Source organism: Delphinus delphis, chromosome 9 (genome assembly GCF_949987515.2).
Source record: "Delphinus delphis chromosome 9, mDelDel1.2, whole genome shotgun sequence".
Classification (NCBI taxonomy): Eukaryota; Metazoa; Chordata; class Mammalia; order Artiodactyla; family Delphinidae; genus Delphinus; species Delphinus delphis.
Window position 1 is genome coordinate 24412667 of NC_082691.1, and position 25257 is coordinate 24437923.

The following is a 25257-nucleotide window of genomic DNA, read 5'->3' on the forward strand; positions in this document are numbered from 1 at the left end:
AATTGTACTTACAAGTATGACTCTTGGATTAAGGCATCCCTCTTCTACAGTGGGCTATATAATGACTGATTTTCCCACATCTTTTCTCTGTCTGAACTTCTGTAACTTTCTTTTGTAAAGCACGCAGTAATTATCATTTGACCTTTACTTGCTGCAAATGCATCATTAACCTCCTTTGTTTTTCCTTCATTAGCTAAAGATAATTAAAGTAATACTGTTTGGCACAGGGTTAGTCCAAAACTCTTTTCGGGTCCATGTGACAGAAAGCAAACTCATAACTGACTCATACTTGGAAATCAAGTTGAAATTGTCTTCAGTTCTGACTAGAGTGATATATTTTCTCCTTTTCCCAGGTCAGTCCTAGTTTATGCTTGTGCCCCCTTTAACTCTCAACAGTGTTTCCACTCTGGATGGTCAATTGTAATATGACTCCCTAAATATGACTATATCTAAAGGCTCAAGGGTTGCTGTCTGGCTTTTCTTATCCTAGTTTTCTCTCAGTGTTGCTTCCCTCTGTTTTGGCCCCATCCTTTAATGTTGTTTTCCATGATGTGATCATGGAAAATGACTTCTGTGGGCCAGATTTCACATTATGCTTTGCAGTGCTGTGATTTTTTTTTCTTGATAATCTTCACATAAATGGCCAGGGAAAATCTCTGGCACCTAGATCTCATTCTTTTCTTGGAGGAAAAAAAAAAAAAAAATCAGTGTATCCAAAGTGATTATTTTGTTAAGTTTTTAGTATATTTTATGTATATTATACATAAATATGTTTACATATATTAATTTGTAAAATGTTCTGTTTGATGGTTTGTATAAGATGTATAAGCATAGGGAATTTTACTCTCAAACACAGCTCAGATTGGCCTGCTGGAAACACATGGCCCTTTCTTTGGATAGGGGGTCTAGTGAGTGACAGCCAAACCAGATAGAGGGATGGATGGATAGATTCTCAAGCAAGGTACAGTGTTTGGCACTTGCTTGAGTATCTCAGGACCTATAAACACAAACTCAAATATAGATCCTGAAATTCAGTTAGATAGAGGCATTCAGATGACTCAGCATTTCTTAAATTATTCTTGTTATACAAATAAAAACACTGAATTAAAATTTCTTGCAGCAAACTTGTAGACCCCGAAGCGTATACTTGTGGCCCCCAGTCCTCTATCCTTCCTTACCCTCACCGTGTGAGTCTTGAGACTTGACTCGTAGAAACATTGATCTCTCAGTTCAATTAGTTACTTCTGTGGTCTCTTTGACTAGGCTGCCAGGAAAAAGCTTCCTGTGTTGCCCACAATTCTCCTTTCTTTTGTCCTACCTGGATGCTAGAGTAGTCGTGTGTGTGTAATCATCCTTGTGCAGTGTAATAGTGTGATCCCCATCTCAGACATGAATGGCTCGGGGAGTAATTTTATGGGGAGTTAATATTTGGAGAAAGGGGATCATTTGGGGGAATCTAGATTCTGCTGTTTACAGTCATTATTTTTATATCCCAGAATGTCAGATATAGCCTATAAATACATATATATTTATATAAATGTAAGTCCAGAGCTTCTCACGGCTGAATAATAAAGATTTCTAGACTGTTCCCATGTTGGGGAATAATAATTAAAAACAAAGTCTTCTCCCAACCCAGAAATCATCTTCACAAAGGTAGTGGAGAAAGAAAACATTTTCTTATTGAATGGATTGCATCACAAGCAGTCCATTAAGAGACAGCAAGACAGAAAGGTATGTCATCCACTTAACATAGCCAAGCTGATTCAACAGGTTACGTACATGTTTTCAAGATAAATGACAACTAGTCCCTAAATGAGAGGCTTTACAACACCTTATGTCACACACAGTTCATCCTAACTTTGCCTGGTAATTGAGGTAACCATCTTTTAGCTAACTGACCTTATCCAGAAGAGAAACAAACTTATCTTATGACAAGAGGTAGTTTTGCAACTTGGAGCAAGACCCCCACCCAAGGTAGACTCCTACCTACCTGCAGAAACTGGAAGATAGGGGTGCTATCTCCTGTGATGTTTACCTTTCAAAGAGATGGTTCTCAGGTTCTTGAGAAAGACATTCTTGATCATGAAGCTGACAAAAAAGGCCTGTTTAGTTTTCAAAAGGGTATACAGTTGTCCCTTGGTATCTGCAGGGGATTGGTTCCAGGACCTGCCACAGATTCAGCTAACCTCAGACTGCGTAGTGCTGTATGAATTTATTGGAAAAAAAAAAAATACACGTATATGTGGACCCATGCAGTTCAAACCGAGGTTGGTGAGGGTCAACTGTATATACATTTCAAAGAGGAGAAAGCACTTACATTTAAAATTTTTCTAAAGTAAATGTCCTAAGAAAAAGGGAGGGAAATTTTCCTTTACTTTCAAGGGGGATAATTAAGCCTCTTATCTTTAATTAGTATTTGCCCTTGCATCCTCTTTATTTGCTTCTATCTTAAAAATAAGGACCTTGATCTTACTAATCTTACAGTAGCATTATGATAAACAGAAGCGCCTTTAAATGCACTTGTAAATTTGGTTTTATTCCAGTTTAAACTGAACTGTTATTTAGTCTTATTGAACGTAAAAATGGTTCAATTGTACGTAAAAGTTGGGCGTTTCTAAAAGTGGAGTAGTGGCGTCAGGAATTCAGCATAAGGTGACTTTGACAAAATCACCGTTTTAATGCCGAACAGCCTTGATGTGAGGCAGCTGAAACCAGGAATGATATAATGATATAATAAATGATATAAATGTGAACCCAAGCAAAGCTGGATGAAGAATATTCTTCCGGGGGGTGGAGTATGTGTTTTCTGGGGTCAGAGGTGTTTTCTTTTTTCTTTTAAACCTCGCCACAGTTAAACTTCCAAATTTCTCTAGACTGCCCCTCAACAGAAATCAGGGGTGAGCACGATTTGATTATCATTTTTATAATGGTAACTTATATAATTCTGTTCAAGGACTTATAATCTAGCCATGGGGTTACTTTACTTAGACCGTGATTTGTTTTTAGTCTTCCCCTCCCTCATCCTTCTACTTGTCCTCACTGGATACATTTTGCTTTTCCAAGCCCTGTTAATAAGCGGCCCTGCGTGTGTAGCCCGGAGCCGCAGGTGGGTCCCTGTCCGTGTTACTGTGGTGATGCTCCTTTGCCCTCCCATTATCTGTGTGGTGCATTATCAGGTGCCCAGCTCCACTTCACACACCTGCTGGGCTCAGTATTTACTCTCAGATATGCAGTTTTCCATCCGCCACTTCCTCCTTAAAGAGAGGTCTGGGGGATCCCCCTCAGTGGCTTTATGGTTCCTGGCCCACTGTGGCGACACTGCACACATTCTTGCCCTGGGGAGCTGCATCCTCCCTTCCCACTACCCTAAAGTCTCGTTCATTTCACAGCGACCAGCTTGTCAACGGTTACTCTACAGGCCACCTAGTCACCTTGACCGTCTCAGCTTTGTGACCGCAACGGTCCCACGCTTTGATCTTTCCTGACTGATACGTGTTACATATTCCTTGTTTCTTCTTGAAAGCAGGGTACTCTCACTCTTTTAATCTTGCCTATGGATTGAACTGAAAAGCAGTAGCTGCCTTGCTGAATACTGCTAGGAAAATTTACCCTTTTCTCCTTTCTCCTGCCTCCACTACCCCTGAGGGGTTTTTTGTTTGTTTGTTTGGTTGGTTGGTTTTGTTTTTTTACAATATTGCTTCCTGTCAGTCTCTCAGACAGGACTGTGCTGACTGAGATTTCTGGAGGACAACCTTTAACTCTTCCTGTACGCTATGTGGAAAGAATACCAGTGTTTAGAATGCTGGAACCATAACCGTGCAGCATTTCTAATTTTCCTATTAGGAGTCTCTGCATGGAAGTAAGAATTGAAAATTCTAATTATATAAACTGCTAAATTATGAAAGTTTTTTCCCCAGTATTTCTGTCTTTAGGAAATCTGGTCCACAGAGAGTACCTTGTCTAACTAGCAAAGAAATTAGGTAGAAATCCAGCCAGTAACACTGCCATCTACACTCTTTAATATTAAACATATTTCAGGATTTTTTGGAACCTCAAGCCATTGACCAGATGCTCACTGTGGAGTAAGCTCAATGTCCCATGTCACCAACTATTCTATGAGACAGGAAGTGAGTTAGAATTTAAAGATAATGTCTAACATTAGGAAAAGTTGCTTTTTTCTCATTAAGATTTAAAAATTCTCATCTGCCTCCATAGAGTTCAGCTGGGAACCATCTTATTCTTTACTATTTCTGATTTTCCCCTTGTATGGCTCTCAGACCTCACGAGCTTGTATCATGTGAGCCTTTCTCTGAACCTCTGAGTTGTTTCACTAACAGAATGGGCCATGGGTGGCTCTTCATCGACGCTCACTGTGCATGTGGAATCACCACCCCGTGAATGGATGTTGGGATCTAAAATGTCCTATCAGCGAAACGCGGCTGCTGCTGAGTCAACTTGCCGTGCCCTAGAGGCACAGAGGGCCCCCTTGAAGATAGCCCTGCTGGAGACTGCCGAGGGTGTGTTCCTTGGGTGGGCTTCTCTTGAATTAGAGAAATGTGTGAGCCATAATGGCTACGATTGTGCTTTTCATAGAGCCAAGTATATGGCTTGTTGATTAATATATAATGGGTTGTTTATCTTGGAGTTGTTTGTATTGGCAGTTGCCCTGCCAAGATTCAAAGGCTGTCTGTAGATGAATAATGCCCTCACTGTTTATTCAGTGCCCGCTTTTCTACTTAATATGCAGCTATCTTGGGAAAATTTCTTGAATATCAAATCACAAGTAAAATTTAAGCAGTTCCCCCCCCCCCCCAGGTTTTCAAATAGGCCATTTAACTATGACTTATTCTCAGATGCCTCTGATGATTTGGATGTGTGTAGCTGGAGGGGGAAGGGGAGAAGGGAATGAGGCCCAGAAGTTTGCCGTCTAACTGATCCGTCACAGATAGCTTGAATACATTCAGGTACATTTCTGGTTGATGGTGTGTCTAGCACAAGTTAGCTGCTGAGCATTCAAGTAGAACATGTTCAAAGGGAGAGGCAACAGGGATCATAGCGGGAGTGGGTCAGGAAAGACTGAGGAAGGGGGTAGGTTTGGTGGTTGATACAGCATCACCAGCGGAGCTCTAGGAAGCAGAGCAAATTACACTTTGGCAGGAGGAACAGTATGTTTGAAGATTGGTGGCGTCATCAGCAGTAGGTGTTGTTAGTACTGTAAGTTCAGTGACACTGGAGCATAGAGCATGTAGCAGTGGCTCTGGAAAAATGGGAATATGAGGCCTAGATAATGAAAATCCTGAGCCCTGTCTCTCAGACAGAAATAACAGCTCCATGATCTGTAGCCCTGGTCAAAGACAGTATGAAGCCAAACAGTAGACTTGTCATACCCTCCTTGTTTTGTGTCCTGTGCTCAGATGTTCACAGTATCTAGAGGGCTCTAATTTTATAAAGGGCCATTTTGTTAGTGATATTTTCGTGTTATGATGGCATAATTCTAGAGACTCAAATTGTGAGGAGGTCATCAATATGTAGAGAGTGAAGGAGAGTTTTGAGAATGGGTTTATGACAGGGAATAAAGAAAAACATAGGGGGAGACATTTCTGCCATACCACTGCATCCCCAGTGTTAGCGAAGCGTGCCGGCTGTGTGTCACTTGTTCAGTAATGGTGGTTGACTATATAATGCGTGAGATAGCTATTTTATTATAACGTAATATTTAAAAATAATTGTCGTGGTTTCTTGGCACCACTGGTCTGTCCACTTCACATGAGGCAGAGGTTGAAATTATGATAATTGGCCAGAAAGTTAAACATCTTCCAGTGGGGAGCAAAGTCTTGAGTAAAATTTATTTATACTGCTTCAGTGTAAGCTATAGAAGAAAGAATTTTTTTAATACTTCAGGGAATACATAAAAGCATCGATGAAAGCATTTTTTTTTTTAGCTGAGTTTAAGGATTATGATGTAATAAACAGATGGGACTTATTTTTAAGAAATTTTCTGTATGTTTGGAAACCAATAAAGATCATTTTGATATAAAAAATTCAATCACAGATGTAAAAAACAAACTTGGGGGAAGTGGGGGGTAGATTGGGAGATTGGGCTTGATATATACACACTACTATATATAAAATAAATACGGGCCTACTGTATAGCACAGGGAACTCTACTCAATACTCTGTAATGACCTATATGGGAAAAGAATCTAAAAAAGAGTGGATGTATGTATATGTATAGCTGATTCACTTTGCTGTACAGCGGAAACTAACACAACAGTGTAAGTCAATTACACTCCAATAAAATTTTTTTTTAAATTACCTGTAAGAGACAGAGAGAGTGTGTGTGTGTTGGGAGTTGGATATACATAAGTGATAAAATTAGAAATCCCTCATTTATTTCCCTTTTTTTAGGTGCTGGTGAATCTGGGAAAAGTACAATTGTGAAGCAAATGAAGTAAGTAGATTTAAAACATTAAATTTTTTTATGTTTAAGTGTACTGTTCCATCAAAGGAAGTAAGTGTTAACTTTTCTCTTTTTGTCTTGTTAGAATTATCCACGAAGCTGGTTATTCAGAAGAGGAATGTAAACAGTACAAAGCAGTGGTCTACAGTAACACCATCCAGTCAATTATTGCTATCATTAGGGCCATGGGGAGGTTGAAGATAGACTTCGGTGACTCGGCCCGGGCTGTAAGTTCCTAAAGTCCTTGGAGCAGACCTGATGAGTAAAAAAACAACTTGCATGATTGACACCATATTGTATAACATAGATTGATCAACTGTCTCAGGACCAGAAGGATGGTAGTGAGTGAAGTAGGTCAGATGCTTTAGAAGTGAGTGAACTAAGAATACACAGGTTTGCATCATCTTGCCTTTAGAGCTAGAATACTTTCCTTATCCATAAGATGATTGGGACCACTCAATATCCATCGCAGTGTTTTCTGTATAACATGGCATATTGGGCACCTCTGTACCTCCATAGCAGTTTTTAGTAGTTACTACTGAGTTTAGTATACAGCCTACACTGGCATTCTTCAGAATTTGTTTTTATGATTTGGAGTGCTGAGAGGATCTAATTATTTGCGTTCATGCCCAGACTAAAAAGCAGTCTAGTCTCAGATAATGAAAACAGTATACAAGTTTGCTAATCTTTGGAATCAGAGAATACTGGCTATTAGAAAACATCTTTCAGAATTTCACAGCTAGGACCTTAGGAGACAAGCTAGTTTCACCTCTTTATTTGATCAGTAAAGAAACTGGAACCCAAGACATTACACGAAGGAAAGATTACCACACGGTGGTAACCAAGGCAGTGTGCCTGTGCTTCCTTGTTTGGCCCAATGTGTAACTTATTTTCAGTTTGCTTGGAAGTAGCCCCAGCCAGTCCATAGGGTATTTTCTTTTTCTCCTTTTCCCCCAGTCCCAGTTTGCTTGCTTAATCTGTTTATTTCAAGTTTTCTTATTATTTTATTATGGTTTAATTCTTCACTGATTCTTTTTTTAATAACTGATGTAAAACTTGACCTTCCCAGAAACCTTTAACCGAATCTCTAGATTAATTTTTAATATTTTTGTACAAAGTAGATTTATTATTACTGCTACTACTGTTACCCCTTTTTATAGTTCCCTTTTATTTTTATGTGTTCAACATGTGTGTGCTATCTCCCTGATAATACTGTGAAGATTTTTTGCATAGAGACCGTAACTTGTTGTCCTCTTAATCTCTGCTAGGTTTTTATTTTTACATAGAGGCTCAATTTGTGCTTAACAGGAAAAAAAAATGAATGAAAGCAACAGTAGAGAACATACATTGGAGAAATCTGTAAAGCAAATCTGGTTTATTTTTTATAAGTTAATCTAATATTTCTTTATAAGTTGCTAGGCCATATTAATTTACTAAGCTTTTAAACAGATTAAAAAGCTTAGTGTGATGAATTAAAATTTTCAAATAGATTTCAAGATCATTTTTGATACTAATTCATAGCATTCTTCTAAATTATCTGAAATAAGATTTGATCATATCCAGACAATTTTTGCCTTGTCAGTACTATGCATTCAGGCTGTAACTTATTCATTTATCTTTTATTCATTCAGCAAATTTTTTTTTGAGCTCTTAGTCTTACACAAAAGAGAGCTACCCTATGATAAAGAATTGAATAAATTGTACTCTAATTCCAATTCATGTGTACAGTATTCTGTGTTCAGATCTTACATGTGATTATTAGAGAGAGAGGTTTTTGTAGCCTCCATTGTCTGAGGTAATGATGGGTCAATGCAAGCTGCTTTTTATGAGGTCTTTTTATTTTCATATTTTTCTCTCAAGGAATATTGTCATTTTCTGTCCTTTCTGGGGCAGATTTGGGCTGTTTCAGGACTGACTGGAAATAACTGCTCTCTAACCACAAGCTTTTTTTTAAAACTGGTTTTCTGATGCTTTGGAATCTACATGGGGGCCTGAGCTGGTCGTTTTTGTTTCACTGGTTCTAGTTTCACCCACTCTTTTTAGGCTCTCTCTATCTGTCCCCGGGTCCCTTGTTTTCTTCCTACCTTCCGACTGTTACTTCTGTTACCGTTAGCCGTTGTTAACTCTTTCACATGAACATCTTCAGTCTCTCTCATTGGTTCTGATTGGTCTACTCCGTGTCTTTGTTGCCTTGCCTCTACGCAAATCTTGTTTTTCTATTTATTTTTTAATAAATTTATTTATTTATTTATTGGTGGCTGCGTTGGGTCTTTGTTGCTGCTTGCGGGCTTTCTCTAGTTGGGGCAAGTGGGGGCTACTCTTCGTTGTGGTGAGCAGGCTTCTCATTGTGGTGGCTTCTCTTGTGGAGCACAGGCTCTAGGTGTGCAGGCTTCAGTAGTTGTGGCACATGGGCTCAGTAGTTGTGGCGCACGGGCTTAGTTGCTCCTCGGCATGTGGGATCTTCCCAGACCAGGGATTGAACCTGTGTCCTCTGCATCAGCAGGCAGGTTCTTAACCACTGTGCCACCAGGGAAGTCTGCAAATTTTAAAATACTATGAGGCTATTGAAATTGTGCTAAGGAATACAAAGATGAATTAAACATGGCTTAGACAGGAAGAGGGGACTTTGAGCTTGGTATTGGAACATGTCTTAAGAGTTTTCTAGACAAAAACAAGGAAAAAGCATTCTAGAAAGAAGAAACAGTATAGAGAAAGGCTGAGTATATTTCTTTTTCTACAGTATCAATTCCTGGAAGTATTAGCCTTTTAAGTTGAAGGATAACCAGATATTTAAGTTTGATAGGTACCATAGTTTTTTCTGTTTTCAGAAGAAAACACGAAGTGAATAATCTTTTCTAGCAACCGTGCATCAGTGTCAACTTTCCCAGAGTGTCATTGACTTAGATACATTAACATTTTAATTTTTTAATATCTTAGTGAAAAAATCTTTCTTTTTTAGTTTTTATTTTCCTGATTTGTAGTGAGGTTGAGAATCTTGTCTTTTTGTATCTCTTCTGTGGACTCCTCTTAGTATTCTTTACTCAGTTCTGTTAAATTCCTTGTCCTTTTCACACTGAATCTCTTTGAATATTAGGGATATTACTTCTTTATGTTTTACAAATGTTTTTATTCAGCATATTTCTTTTACTTTTTTGAAACAGTATTTTTCTTGTTACAGAACTTTTAATTTTCTTCAGTCAGTTGTGACTTCTGTGTTTTGTGCCTTGTCAGATATTCTTCAGCTTACAATTAGTTTTTAAAAATTATCTTCCTTTTTCTAGGTGGAATCTAAGTATATTTTATAATCTGATCATCTCTTGCCTACAACCATGTATTAAATACTCCATTCCTGAGTGACTTGAAAATGCTACCCTTAGCATTCAATTGAGTGTTTTTCTGAACTCCATTTTTTTAAATTGATATATTCTTTTCTTCCCTAGCTCAGTCACTTATTTTCATAATTAAGATGGAAATAATAATAACATCCACCTTACAGCGTTCTGAGAAATAATGACAAGCCTTTACTACATGCCTTGGTCATAATCGATGCTCAGTAAATGTTTGTTATTGCTGTTGTTATTTATAATGATTATACTACTATTATTTTTGTCAGAGTCACATTATTTTAGTTTCTCTTGCTTCATAGGATATTGGTATCTGGTAGGGTAGGTGCACCCATCCCATTGTTCTTTTTTAACCAAAATATAAAGGCTATAATGCATTTCTCTTCCAGATAAACTTGGGAATCAACTTAATTCCTCACATCCCTTTTGAAACAAACAAAAAAAGCCTGTCGGTATCTTGATTGGAATTACATTTTAATATGTAGGTTAACTGGGTGAGAACTGACTAAAAGATGTAAAATTTTAAGAGACAGTGACAATTTTCTGTGGTTTGCTTCGTATTTGGCAGCTACCAGATATGCAAAGCAGATTACACATTAGTTATTTAAAATAAGAGGAAACAAAACTGTTTCAAGGCTGGCAACGAGCAATCAAAATTTGTGCCTAATATCCTTTCAAAACTCTTATAATGCGTGTAGTCAATCTGTGGATGACAGTTTATTGATAAATTAGATTATTTTGTTTTTAATAATGTACAGTTAGGGAAGTGTTGAACAGGGGCCTATCAACATGTCACTGCATCGCTTAGAGTTGTGCTGCTCAGAGTGTGGTCCGTGGACAGTGCCTGCACACAGGCATGTGCACAGGTGAGTACAGAAGTAAAGGAAGCGATTAGACCAACTTTTACAGCAATTGACAGAGTAATTTATACATTAACTCTGATAGTTTACAAAAATGTATTTATATTTTATGTCGTTTAAATGTTATTTTTCCAATAGTATTAGTTCTGAAAGATTGGAAATAGAAGAAAATGAAACAAATAAAACACAAGACAGATCTTTCATCCCAGAAAGCTTGAGAAGCACTTCCTTGGAATAAGCTGGGCTGTAAGGAACAGAAAACCTTGCCTAGAATTGACTTAAGCTCCCTTTCACCCCCAAACCTCAGCGTGCTCCTGCATAATGGCCACTTTTCTCTTCCTCTAATTTTAAAATTAATTTCATTATTTAGTTAGATTATGTCTCTGCCAGATTTGCCAGATTGCTTTCGAGAAAGGCTGTGTCAATTTACTTTCCTAGCAGCAGTGCCTTTTCTTAGCACTCTGGGTAGCCAACATTTGGAGTCTGACATGTTTAAAATATTGGCTAATTTATTAGTAAGTCTTATTTTAATTTAACTTGCATTTTCAGTTTTTTAATATAACTATGCAGTTTTCCATTTCTTTATTGACTGTTTTTATTTCTCTATGTTAGTGGCTTATTTTATCCTTTATTCATCTACGGATTGGAGTCTTGGTGTCTTGATTATGTATTTGCTTGTTTGTATGTACTTGTATATTAACCCTTTGTCCACATGTCCCTTTGTCCCTTTCTCTCACATTTGGCTTATTGCCTTTAATCTTAGGTTGTCATTTAAAAATTTTTCCCCTATTATTTCTTCCATTGTGTTTAAATTTAGAAAACCTTCTCTCAGCCAAAGATTTACTGAATATTTGTGCTATTTTAGAAGTTTTTTAGGGAGTGAATTTCAACATCGTTTCTATGTTAGTTTTTTAATCCCTCTGAAACTCTGTTGTATGCATGGAATAAGGATCTGCATTATTTTTTTTCCTCTTCATATGGCTATCTAATTATTCACGAGTGTTTTTTTTAATAATTGTATTCTTTCCTACCGATTTATCTTGCCACCTTTGTCATGTAAGTTCACATTTGGGATTTTCTCCCCCTGTTGATCTGCATTAATACTAGATGTTCTACATATTGTATGTAGACTTTTAATATCTGATCATTTCAGCCCTCTGTCCCCAGTATTCTTTTTCAAAATGTTTCTAGTTATTTCTACTTATCCTTTTTCCAGATGAATGTTTGAATTATTTATAGTAGTAGTCTGGTTTATCGTTGAGAACTAAGATGAAGAAGTTATAATATTATGTTGTTTTTGATTCTGAGAAATACTGATTTATATATGTGACAAAGTGATACTAACCTTCATTTGAAATGTATTATTTGCCTCCAGCACAGTATTTTTCTACTTTGCTCAGTTCATGTATTATTTATTACATGTTTGTCTATCTTTTCACAATAGGTTCTATTGTGCATACAAAGAGTAGTTTGTTTATTTTATTAATTTGAAAATTAAAGCTATATAGTTATAAGATTCATATATATACATAAAAGTTATATTTATGTAATATACTTATTATAATTTCTCTTCTTGACATAATGAAGCTCATGCTCTCTGCAATTTAGTCAAAAATTAATTTAGATGATTTTACTTTTTTCCCCCACCCCTTCCCCCTTAAGCAGTGTTACAGGGGAAAAAAAGAAAAACAACTTCCTCTTTCCTTGCCTCAGTCATTTTTACTTTGGTTACAGTTGTGTTTTTAGTGAAAAAAAGTTTTACATTTGTTTATTTCTTAAAGCAGTTCTTTAACATCTGGGATTGGCACCAGCTGCTATGGAGAGGTGACTTCACTAAAGTTCTCAAGATTTCCTTACCAGTACACTAACTTTGGTGAAAGCAGTATAACTGGCTTAAATTTATAGGAGTGATTGTATGCTCTAGAAATGTGGTAGATTAAATATGTCAGTAATTCTCATTGTATGTGGTGTTTGGTATTGTTGCCTAATGTTATTAATGAAATAATTATCCTAAAGCATTGAAACAAAGGATTTCTATACCTGTATCAATCATGACATCAGTACATTATCCCTGTGGTCAAAAATTCAAAGGTGCACTATTTTTTTTGACACTCCTTTATCATATTACTTAGACTCTATTGTAGAAGGGCTTTCTGATGTTTTCTATTGAAACACTCATCTAGCCTTTGCTTAACAATTTCAATCTCTCACTCTCCCTCCTCTTTGTGTGTTTTTGGATAGCTTTGGTTGTGAAAAAGTGTTCTTATTGAATTGAAATCTGATGTCTTTTGCCCTCAGAATTCTTTTTCTGCTCTGTGCCTAAGCACAAAGTCAGTTCTTTCTTACTTGATGATTCCTGATATATCAGAAGACAGCCATCATGGTCCCTCAAAGTCCTCTCTTCCCCATAATTCTCACAAAATAGGTGACGGCTTCAAATAAAATGTGTTGTCACTAACTAACAGGTGCTCCCTGACCATCACTGTGTGAGAAGAGGCTATTATGTGTCTCTTGACAGGATAGCATTTTGTATCTCCTTTCTGAGTTCCCCAAACATGCAGTTATATGAACTAGAATTTACATTCTTTAAACCATCTTATTTTCATTTAGTTCTTAGTCATTTGAAAACATACTAACTCGGCTACATCCGAGGATTTTTTTCCTTGCTACTTGCAAATAATTGCCTGGCAAATAAATTTCTTTTTAACACTACAAAAAGAGTTCCTGTAAACTGCTTTACTTACCTGTAGCCCTTTAGTAATTCCTACCCTTTTTCGACACTATGTCATACTGTGTTAGTACACTCAAGTTTGTCTTTCTTTCTTAAATGTTCTTAAGTAACATTTTAAATGAATCTTGAAAAGACTTCAGTCCATGACAAGATAGGATTATTGTCATCATTCTGCAGTTGTCAAATTTATCTTGTCTTAGGAAGTGGCTGCTTAGTAATTGTTGACTAATATGTGGGATTGGGTGACTACCTGTGGAACGGTAAATAAATTGCACAATCTCTGTATGTCTCAGGTTCTTTTTAAACAAAACAAAAAATTAGGTAGAATAATTTCTAAAGTACCTTCCTGCTTAAATGTATTACTTCAAGCTCATCTGCAGACATCTGAATGTCCTGCTAATGACATGGAGATGAGTATTCCAGTTCGTTTTTTAAGGAAGAGAGACTTCTTTACATTTTGTGAAGAGGAGACATTTTTGAATGCCGCAGTTTATAAATAGAGCTACAGTTTCCCAGGTCTCTTCTTCAGGCTTCTTTCCTGGAAAGTTTGAAGAGAACGTGATCTTATGACGCATATCAGAGGGCATTAGTCTTTTCTGTCAACACATTTTATGGAAATTGAATAAATATATCATAATGAAAGCTCATTTTAAAGCTCACTTAAGTGAAAAGCACTTTTCTAAAATGGTTGGAGAAAAGTACGTTTGATGTCACTTAAAAATAAAAATAACCAAATTTAGAAATTTCTCATATAAGTCATTTGGAAAATTGAATAACTGTTTACTGGAATTCGGTAAATGGTGCTAAAAACGACTTGAAATTGTGTTTTGTTGGGGTTTATTAAGGACATGGTACAAGTGTTACTTGCTTGCATGCATTTCTCTTGTGATTTACTAAAAAGGGAAACATATGCTTGAATAATAACGTTCCCATGCTGAGTGACTTAATTATTTCTCACGATGGGTTCCATCTGAAAAGAAAATGTTTCACGAACTGGCAGTAGAATGAATTTATACTGTCAGCTAGTACCCTCTGCTAGCCTATGTCACCAAATGCTTCCCTTCTGTATGCCTTATCATAATGTGTGCCAGCACTTTATGAAGAGCTACTACACCACGTTGGAAAAAATGCCCCTAGAGAAAAATTATGGACTGTATCCAGTTAACATAAAGCCGCATATCTCAGGCCAGAAAGAATCTTTGTGAAGATGGTAACTTCACATATCCCTTACTTTTGTATTAACTGTGTTATTACCTGAAGACTAGAGTTGTGTTATAGAGCACTGTAGCTACTACCTATATGTGGCTACTGAGTATTGGAAATGTGTCGAATTGAGATGCATTGTCCGTATAAAAGAAACACCACATTTCAAAGACTAAATATCTATAGTAATATGAAATATCTCAATAAGTTTATATTGATTACACGTTGAAATGATATTTTATATACAGGTTAAATAAAATATATTGTTACAGTTAATTTTACTTTTTTTTTTACACTTTTTAAAATGTGCTATTAGAAAATTTAGAATTGCGTCAGTGGCTCATATCTCTTTTGGACAATTCTAAAAATTGTCCAAATTTTGTCTAAATTTGTCTAAATTTTGGAAAATTTAGAATTGTGTCAGTGGCTCATATCTCTTTTGTGGGCTTGATTAACTATGGATCAGAAGAACTAAATATTGTAGCCTCAAAACTTAAGCAAAATTTAATTAAATTTATGTGTAGTATTCCTTCATTTAAAAACTTTGCATGCTCTCTTCTGTATGTGTCATGAGTATTTCTACTCCAAAGCTGTGTTTATTTTGTTTCCTTGCCTGGATTAGCAAACAGCTATCCCCATCTCCTGGCCCATTGATTTGAAGGTATACATACTTTAAGGTCTTCTGAAAAATCTCACACCATTCTGTGGAACTATTCTTGCTTTATCCCACATTGATTTCTCCCTTCTCTGAACTTATTTTGCATCTGTGAAGTATATCACAAAGCTAACATTTAATTAGATTCTAAAAATAACCTCTAATGGTGTTAATGTGTTTTTTAGATTAGAAACATTTTGGTAAGGGAGAGGCAAAGCATACATTCTTCTGTTTTCTCAGAAGGGTACAACAGACTGTCAGTGGGTAGTTGGTTAATATATTCTCTCATGAGCTGCAAGTGTCGTCATTCTTTCAGCTCCTTAGTGCCTTGATAGCTGTTACTAATATCACAAAACATGGACTCATGATTTAAGATTATGCTTTTTTGATTAAGCCAATTTTTTAAGTGGTTCTTCTAGAGAAATCCAAGTTATGACACCAAGAAAAGGCATAAAGGAAATTCACTATTGCACTTTTGGTAATCTATAATATACTTTATCTGTAGTGTCTGGCTTTTTACTTTTTAAATAAAAATGGACTTTGAATCTTCAGGATGATGCCCGCCAACTCTTTGTGCTTGCTGGCGCTGCTGAGGAAGGTTTTATGACTGCAGAACTTGCTGGAGTTATAAAGAGATTGTGGAAAGACAGTGGTGTACAAGCCTGCTTCAACAGGTCCCGAGAGTACCAGCTTAATGATTCTGCAGCATAGTAAGTAATCATAACTTCAGAACTACACTATCATGAATAATTACTTGGAAGTCAGGTATACCTCCAGGTCACTTTTAATGCAGAGTTGGCTGACACATTCTTATACAACTCAGGATATTTAGGATGACAGTATTTCAAAACTTCTGTCTTTTTTGTGTGTGTTTGTAGGTAGCAAGGCTCATATTTCCCTTGTGTTCAAAAGTTGTCTCAAGGGACTCATGTAACTAATTGAAACATGCCGAATGGAGCTGTTTCCAGTATATTTCCAAGAAAGTAATTGGAACTTGCGAACATTCACTCTGAATTTGAGTGTATCTCTGGTTTACCTGGGGCTAGCCAAAGGGGAGGGTAACTGATTTGTGTGCTTTTTGTTTACTAAGTGCCTGAGAAGTTACTTGTCCAGTGACAGACACAGAGTACTCAGTGACACAGAGTACTCAGGTAAATGATTTAGTTGAAAGTTGTCAACTGTATGTGCCCTGTTGCATTGGACATTGTTTACAGGTATCTAAGTCTAGTTTTTTAGAAGAAAAATCTGCCCTGATTTTCCAGGTGGTGGCTCCAGAAAAGTCTATAAAGGAAGTTTTGATAAAACCTAATCAGAGAGCTTTCTGTTTGATGATCCACGCAGAATTTAAAAAAAAAAAAAAAAAAATCAAGGATTTGTTTCCGTTACTTGGCGCACACACTCAGAAATGTCAAAGATGATATGACTAGAGACATGTGCCTTGCTCTCATTTTACTTTCCAAAATTACTCAGTCTTCTTGACAGAGCTATTGGCTCTTAGGAACACAAATGAGGATTAAATAGAAGATGACAGGTATTAGAAGGTCCAGGTAAATACACCTAGTTTGCCACAGTGGAAAACCAACGGGCTATGGCTCCTGAGGACCTTATTATCGCATAGCATGTCATGTATTGCACGTCAGAGTACTCAGTGTTAGGTAACTGATTTAGTGTGAATGAATAAGTAATACAAATTACTGTGTAACCCGTCACAGTTTTTATAATGCTATATTTCTCAATATGTATTTTTAGTGTTTTACAAGTGTATAAACATATAAATTATTACATGCATAGTTTATATATGTGTATGTAACATCTTCTTATTGCCGTGTAGCCCATCTCTCCAACTGGTGTCCTCACTTCTACAAGGAAATACTCTTCGACTCAGTGCGTAGGCCTTTGACTCCCTGTTAGGTATTCGTGATGTGATGTATTTTTTTCCATACTACTCACAGATTTACATTTATTTTGAGGTGATTTGACTTATATTGAGACTGTTTGATTCCTTTTTTATCTTTGCCACTGCACTGTAAATTCAGTAAGGTCTGTTTTTCCCAGTGTTATATCTCCATTGCGTGATACATGGTCATCACGCAATATGCCCTTAAATTAGTAAACCAAACTTTACAGAAGCTAGAAGAGAAACTTAGAAAAAAAATTCTTAGGGCAAGGACACAGCTCTTAGTGCTCCATACTTGCTTTGGCACCACCAGAACCTGCAGAAAGATCTAAGTGGAAGCCACTCACGGTGAGAAGGTTTCTCTGAGCTGAGCCCAGCAAGGGGAACTATTTGAATAATGAAGGGGTGCTTCTTAGGGACAATAGATGGAAGTTCCTTTCCCCCTATCTTTCTGGACCCCCCTCAGTATATTTACCAAGACCCTTTTTCCTGTGCACAGTGCTTGGACACGCTCTGAAAGAAACGCGTCACTTTGGCTCCCCGTTATTTCATTGCTGGTCCTTCTGATCTTAAGATGGCAATCATGGAGCCATTTTCCAAGAATGAAGGGAATCATAAAAATCTTTTTTCCCTGTGGTAGTTACAAGCTATCTTGATTTCTGAATTCTTGACCGGAGATAGGGGATGCTGCCAAGCTGCCCATTATGACCATCTAACCACCAATTTACATTTTAAACTTGTGATCTTTCAAAACAATTGGAGTTTTTCACAATGCCTGTTTTTCTTTTTTGTCCTGTTGAAATATAAATGTGCATTATTTTTAGAGGCTAATAGAACTGTAGCAGTTTTAAGCAAAGACATGTACATAGAAGTAATCAGTAAATTTTAAATAAGAATAGCTCACTATTTCAAAGGGACAATTAGTAAAATCTAGCCATGGCCTGTTCGTTTGTTTTTTAAGTCAGGTTTTCTTACAGTAAGGTGAATGTTATATATATGGAACTAAAAACACAGATGAAGTACTAGGGGATTATCACCAATGCAGTAATACATTGATTATTTTAAATTCAGTCAATATAATACAGATAACTCAAGCTATCATATCCATGTATTCTGGTATCAGCTTCTGGTATCAGCATCACATACATAGACTTAACTGTCTAAAACATTTTGATTACTAATTCACAGGATAGCTTTCAAACCCCATCTCCAGAAATAAAATATTTATTGAGCTCCTTTTGTTTATAAGATCCCATTCTAAATGGCTAAGGAACAGTTTCAGAGGATAACATCAATTAAAGTTGCAAAAGTTGGTGCCTCTCTATAATAAACCTAGAGTATCGTCTAAATTATCTTGGACTCTTCCACTCTAGTATTAGAAAACACTTCAGTGATGCGGCCCACATTCAACTGACCTTAGGATTAACTGCATGCATAGCCTACTAGTGGACTTACTTTCTGAGATACAAGACGTGACTCTTCCTACCTCCACACTGTTCTACTGCTTTTCCTGATGTGAATGACATTCCCTTTTATCCGTTGCACCTGTCAGATTTCTATTTATGCCCTTCACTATCCATGAAGCCCTCTTGAACCACTCAGGTTCACCTTAATCTCTCCATACCTGGACTGTAACATTATTGATTCTACTACATAAGTGGACACAAAATGAAAGAATTGCATGGTACGACACCACTACATTTTTATAGCACAACATATTTTGCATCATTGGCAGAAAGTTGAATGAGTGACTGAAATCAATGAGAAGTAAAATATGAATACTGATTCATAGAGGCAGTAAAATGTAGAGTATAGGAAGGAGCATGTGTCATGTTTTCCTGTATGTTACTTAAGGTTGGTTGAAAAGGAACAACATTGAATTCAGCCTTTGGCCAGAGGTTTCCTCACTACTTAGGAAGGCTTTCTAATTTCTCAACAAACGAATAATGTCTGGAACATAAACACAGTGCTACATCAAAGAAGTGTAATAAAGAGTTTTAAGGGACAAATTCATGGTGTGCCGTGAGTTTGGATATTCATAAAGTCATTACTTTGTTTTCTTTTCCAACAAGGAGAATTACTGAAATATTTAAGGAACTTTGTGGCTGGAGAAGTATAAAAATTTTCATTTCTGTGAGAGTTGTGTAAGATATAGACTTAAAATCACATCATTCCACAGAAATATAAAAACTTCAGTAATCTGGAGTATTGCATGCATCAGAATGTTTTACTCTTTGGTTTAGATGATCTTTATTGACAGTGTTAGCTATTAGCATATTGTTGTTTATTTTTTCAGCTATTTGAATGACTTGGACAGAATTGCACAACCAAATTATATCCCAACTCAACAAGATGTTCTCAGAACCCGAGTGAAAACTACGGGAATTGTTGAAACCCATTTTACTTTCAAAGATCTTCATTTTAAGTGAGTATCTTCAAAACATATGATTTATGAATTTAGATACAGAACACATTGTTTAAGAAAAAAAAGGTATACTAATAAAAGTTTTAAAATGTTTAGAGTTTGAAATTACAAAAAATGTTTCACACCTGATTGGACAAAAGAATTTTGGGCTGAAAGAGGTCAAGAAACATTCAGGAGGAATATTTATATTTTTATTTAAGAAAAAATAGCCATGCAAATTCCTTTTGCCTATATTTTTCACAGTGACTTAAATAAAAATAGTTTTTGGCTTTTATTTTTAAAAGAAAGTACTGCTCTAATATTTTATATTTTGGGAAAGTGTTGCCATCCAGTTTTAGGTTTTACTGATAGAATATATGCTTATTTATGGAAATATTTTTAAAAGTTACCTTTTTAAAATTTTTCACGAAGATTTTTATTTATGCAAACTCATGTTTGTACTATTTCATGATGAAAAATGTTCATTTCATTTACAGTGTACTATAACTTAACTGAAGTCTGAACAGAGAAGCACTAAGTGGTAGCCTTTAGAATGAAAGGGAATCTGGAGTTCATTTTGTGTAGTCCGCTCATTGTGTAATGAACTGGGCTGAGGGAAGTTCATTTAAACATTGCATTCAGATTTACAGAACTATGTTTTTCTTTTTCCAATAAGTAACAGTTTTCAAAGTATGAGAAAAACTGCTGAATTTTGCTTCAGTTAACTCCAGTGCTCTGAAACAGTATGATAGTAAAGCAGAATTTCTGAAACCATCTTAAAGAAAGGCTCCTAGTGAAAGATTAAAAACAGATATTCATCATCTCACCTCGTAAACAAGCTCAATATTACAAGTTGTGGGGAGCACAGCTAAATATATGCAACTATACCTCTGATTCTCTCCATAAGTATTTTAAACATAATACATTTGTTACTATCATTTATCACTACATTATCCCACATTCAGTGATTAATGTAATTAAGTTTTCCAGAAAACTAAAATTTAATTTCAGTTTTCCCTGGCAGCTTCCCTCCAAAAAAACAAACATTGCCCTGCTTTCTTAAACAGAGATATAGATCATAATTAGTTTATCTGACCGTGTAACTTTTGGTACTGTAACATGGTACTGTTTTGCATTTGCTTTTAATTTTTTTCTGTTTTCTTTTTTTTTTTTTTTTGCTGTCAGTGGGCTTTTTTTTTTTCCTTTCCCTGCTGGTATGATCTCTTATTAAAATCTTATAGTTTGCTTACTATTTGGAGAATATTAAATAACCAAACTGAGGAATATTAAAATAGTATTATTTTAAATAATCTGATTTGTCTTATTTGATAACTGTTGCCAGATGTATTTAAAAATTATAAAGTGATTTTAATTATAAGGAAATTCACTCTTAGATTTTAAGCTTTATTGGGTCTTTTTTTAATCCTAGTACTCCTTAAATTCTGGGTTTTTTTTGGTTTCTATTTACCTTGCTCTAAGACCATATTCTATAGCAAATTTAAATTGTTACGTTCAGATGATGACTTTATCCTAACCATGAAGTTTCAGGAGGAAATGCATGGGGTTAGGGTTAGCAAGTAAGGATTCTGGACGTAGGCCCCTGGTTAGGTAAGGGCAAACTTGTTTAAGATTCTTAACAGACTGTTCCAATCTTGCTCATTGTCAGAGGTTTATACGTAAAATGGTTACTGTCTATAAAAGGAAACATAGAGGTGTGAGCTCTGTAAATGATGGGAAACGGCAAAGGTAAATGTCACATCAATTATTTGGTGCCTTGGGCAATCTAACTGTGTAAAATTCAGTTTCGTTCTTCAGTAGATGCGCCCTGAACATTCGCTTCCAGACCATACACTTCACTTCCAGCCTAGGTTTCTCAAAGTTGCGATTTCAACATCAGGAGTTGTCTGTCATCATGATCCTTCCAGGAAGTCCACTTACCTTGCTCTATTTAGTCTCCTTGGGTGAGGTAAAATTTCACAGGATGTTTTTAGTTACTGTTTTCACTTGCTGGCTTACAGATAAACATAGGTCTGTCAGGAACTTCAAATAAACTTTGTCTTATTTTGGATTTGAATTCTGTTAAATTACTATCATTGCTAATATATGGTTCCAACTTTGCTTTTTATATATTAAGTGAGCCTCAGAAGAATGAGGGCAAAAATATACTTAGAATAATTCTACTTGGAAACTCGAGTGTGCTTAATCATTTTGTGTGTTTTGTGGTATAAATTCATTGTCTGATTTTTAACTGCTGATACAAAATTTCAGTTTCACTTATTTTTTGGTATGGGAATTAACAAATTCAAATTGAGGCAATAAGGCACTATAACTTTATATTATCACCTCTGTGACTAGGCATTTATGGAAAGTGTCTATGAGGATTATTTTGCTTTAAAGGATTAACAGTTTTATCTTGTTATATTTTTGCCGAATATAGAATTAAAGCATCCCTTCTATTAGAAAATCATCATAACATGTTTCTATTCCTTTTCTTTAGTAATGTAATGTGCAGTTGGTTTTGGGGTGGAATGTCATTTATGGGGTTGGTATTTATATATGGTCAACTAGAATTGTCTCAGTCTTGGTCACAGTGGAATTAGATGACAGTCTGAGGGTAAGACAGCATAGCTCAGGACAGCCAATATATCCCCTTCTATCTTCCCTCCCTCCCCTTGCTCCCTCTAAAAAGAGAAACCTAAGAAAACGCAATTTCACTCCCTATTTGATACCGGTCAAAAGTCTCATCTTTTCATATGAAGGAGAACATACTATAATCTTGCTTTGTTTTGGGTTAAAGAAACAGAAGTTCAGAATTTGAAGATAATTCTCCTGTGTTTGTGAAATAATGAAAATGCTCTGTGCACAGTCTGATCCTTTGTCATATTAGTTCTTAGTCATTTTTGCTCCTTGACTTATGAATTAGGCCAGTGATTCTCAAAGTGTGGTCCCCGGATCGGCAGCATCAACTTACCCACCTGGTGATTCTAATGCACACTAAAGTTTGAGAAGCAGTGGCTTAGATTAAAGGTTCTTTATGACCAGTATATGAATGACCCTCATTCATTTCTACATTAAATAAATTGAAGATTTCTTCTGTATTCATATTACTTGATTATCAAGTTAAAGTGCTTTTATATTTAACATTCCCACAGCATAACTGGAAGGTCTGGATCTTCAACATGGTAAAACTAACCTATTATTGATCCATTTATTTTTGTGTATGGTGTTAGACAATGTTGTAATTTCATTCTTTTACATGTAGCTGTCCAGTTTTCCCAGCCTCACTTATTGAAGAGACTGTCTTTTCTCCATTGTATATTCTTACCTCCCTTGTCATAGATTAATTGACCAAAGGTGTGTGGGTTTATCTCTGGGCTTTCTATCCTAGTCCATTGATCTATAGTTCTGTTTTTGTGCCAGTACCATACTGTTTTGATTACTGTAGCTTTGTAGTATAGTCTGAAGTCAGGGAGTCTGATTCCTCCAGCTCTGTTTTTCTTTCTCAAGATTGCTTTGGCAATTCGGGGTCTTTCATGTTTCCAGATAAATTTTAAAGTTCTTTGGTCTAGTTCTGTGAAAAATGCCATTGGTAAAAAATAGTTGATTGAAAGTGTTTTGAAAGTTATTGATTGAAAGTGTTTTAAAATATTCTGTAGACACTGTTCATTCTTTCATTCAACAAATGTTTATGAAGTGCGTGTGTTTGTCCAGCGGAGGGGCTATAACATGGCCAAAACAAAGTCTTTGCCTTTATGTTGTTTTAGGGATGGGGGAGGAGAGGAGATGAAATAACTATTGAGGATTTGGGGGGTGATAATTGCTACAAAGAGAAATAAAGCAAGATGGCGGGGATATACTAGTTTCCTAAAGCTGCTGTAACAAATTACCACAAACTAGTGGCATATAACAATGGAAATTTATTCTTTGATAGTTGAAGCTAGAAGTTTAAAATCAGTTTGTCAGCAGGACTGTGCCCCTTCTGAAGGCTCGAAAAAAGAATCCTCCCTTGCCTCTTCTTAGCTTCTGGTGGTTGTCAGCAATCCTTGGTGTTCCCTGCCTTATGGTCATATCACTCCAGTCCTTGGCCTTCTTCCCTGTGTGGGTCTGGTTCCTCTTTGCTTATTAGTTCACTCCTCAGTTTCTCTCCTTCGTCTTGCATTTTACTTTAGCAGCAAGGAGAACCAAGGTTGTACCTTGCATTCTTTGCTTGAAAATTTTCTCAGCTAAATCTAAATATCCAGGTTCATCTCTTACAAGTCCTACCTTACACCCAGCACTAGAGTAGTTAAGCCAAGTTTTTGCCACTTTATAACAAGGATTACCTTTTCTGCAGTGTCCAATAATATACTTCTCATTTCCTTCTGAGACCTCAACAAAAACATCTTTAACATTCATATATCTTTCAACATTGTGTTCATGATGATATATATTCATTCTCTAAGATAGAAGCTTTTCTACCATCCTCTTTACTTGCATCTAAGTCTCATCAAAATCACCTGTAGGGGCTTCCCTGGTGGCGCAGTGGTTGAGAGTCCGCCTGCCGATGCAGGGGACGCGGGTTCGTGCCCCAGTCCGGGAAGATCCCACATGCCACGGAGCGGCTGGGCCCGTGAGCCATGGCCACTGAGCCTGCGCGTCCGGAGCCTGTGCTCCGTAACGGGAGAGGCCACAACAGTGAGAGGCCCGCGTACCGCAAAAAAAAAAAAAAAAAAAAAAAATCACCTGTAATATCCGTATTTCTAACCAACTATCTTTCAAGGCATTCTGGGCTTTTTCTGTCAAGTAACTCAAAATTCTTCCAGCCTTTCCCTATTACCCATTTCCAAAGCCACTTCCACAGTTTTGGGAATTCGTTTTACAGTATTACCCCACTCTGGCTACTAAAATTTGTGTCAGTCAGGGTTCTTGCAAGCAGCAGAACCAGTAGGTTCTGTGTATTTCAAGGAACTGGCTTAACGTGACTGTAGGTGCCAGCGAATTGGAAGTTTGTAGTGCAGGACAGCAGGCTCAGATAGAAACTGATGTTACAGTATTGAGGCAGAATTTTTTTTTTCTTCTGGGAAACTTCAGTTTTTGCTCTGAAGGCCTTTCAACTCATTGCATGAGGGCTGCCCACATTATCAAGGATAATCTCCTTTACTGAAAATCAACTGACTATAGATGTTAACCATAACCAGAAAATATCTTCACAGCAGCACCCAGATTAGTGTTTGATTAAATAGCTGCGTATGATCGCCTAGCCAGATTGACACATAAAACCAGCCACCAACAGAGGGATAATATGGGACAGCGTGGGTTTTGTTGTTATTTTACATGGAGTGGTCAGGAAATATGTGACATTTGATCAGAGGAGTTAGCTAAAATATATTATCTTTTTGGTAAAGTTGTCTTCCAGTTGTGTTCCTTGGCAATTTAACAAATGGGTAATCATTTTAATTTCTTTTGTTCTTGTTTGATCTTTATTACCAGCTGTCCTTTTTATATCTTACCCATTTTAGTGTGTAGTAGAATCATTTTGTTATATAGCATACTTAAACTTAATGAACAATTTACTAGCTAAACTAATAGAAAGAATGGCACTTAAATGATGATAAAAGTAACAATACTAGTCACTTTTGTAATGAGTACAGATCTTATGTACTCAGATTTGGTTTATAGGCCAAAACTATTCTACAGGGAAAATTCTTTTTGCCTGAGAATTAA

The 25257-nt window shown here is 36.4% G+C and overlaps 1 protein-coding gene across 4 annotated transcripts in view; it reads left to right on the plus strand.

The window, feature by feature from the left end:
• Nucleotides 1–25257, plus strand: part of GNAI1 (G protein subunit alpha i1) — a 90303-nt gene that overhangs the window by 48526 nt on the left and 16520 nt on the right. For all 4 annotated transcript variants that reach the window (XM_060020320.1, XM_060020319.2, XM_060020321.2 and 1 more), the window contains exons 3-6: nucleotides 6409–6451; nucleotides 6546–6687; nucleotides 15806–15963; nucleotides 19447–19575. In XM_060020320.1, coding sequence (XP_059876303.1) covers nucleotides 6409–6451; nucleotides 6546–6687; nucleotides 15806–15963; nucleotides 19447–19575 — 472 coding nt within the window. The remainder of the gene's footprint in view (nucleotides 1–6408; nucleotides 6452–6545; nucleotides 6688–15805; nucleotides 15964–19446; nucleotides 19576–25257) is intronic.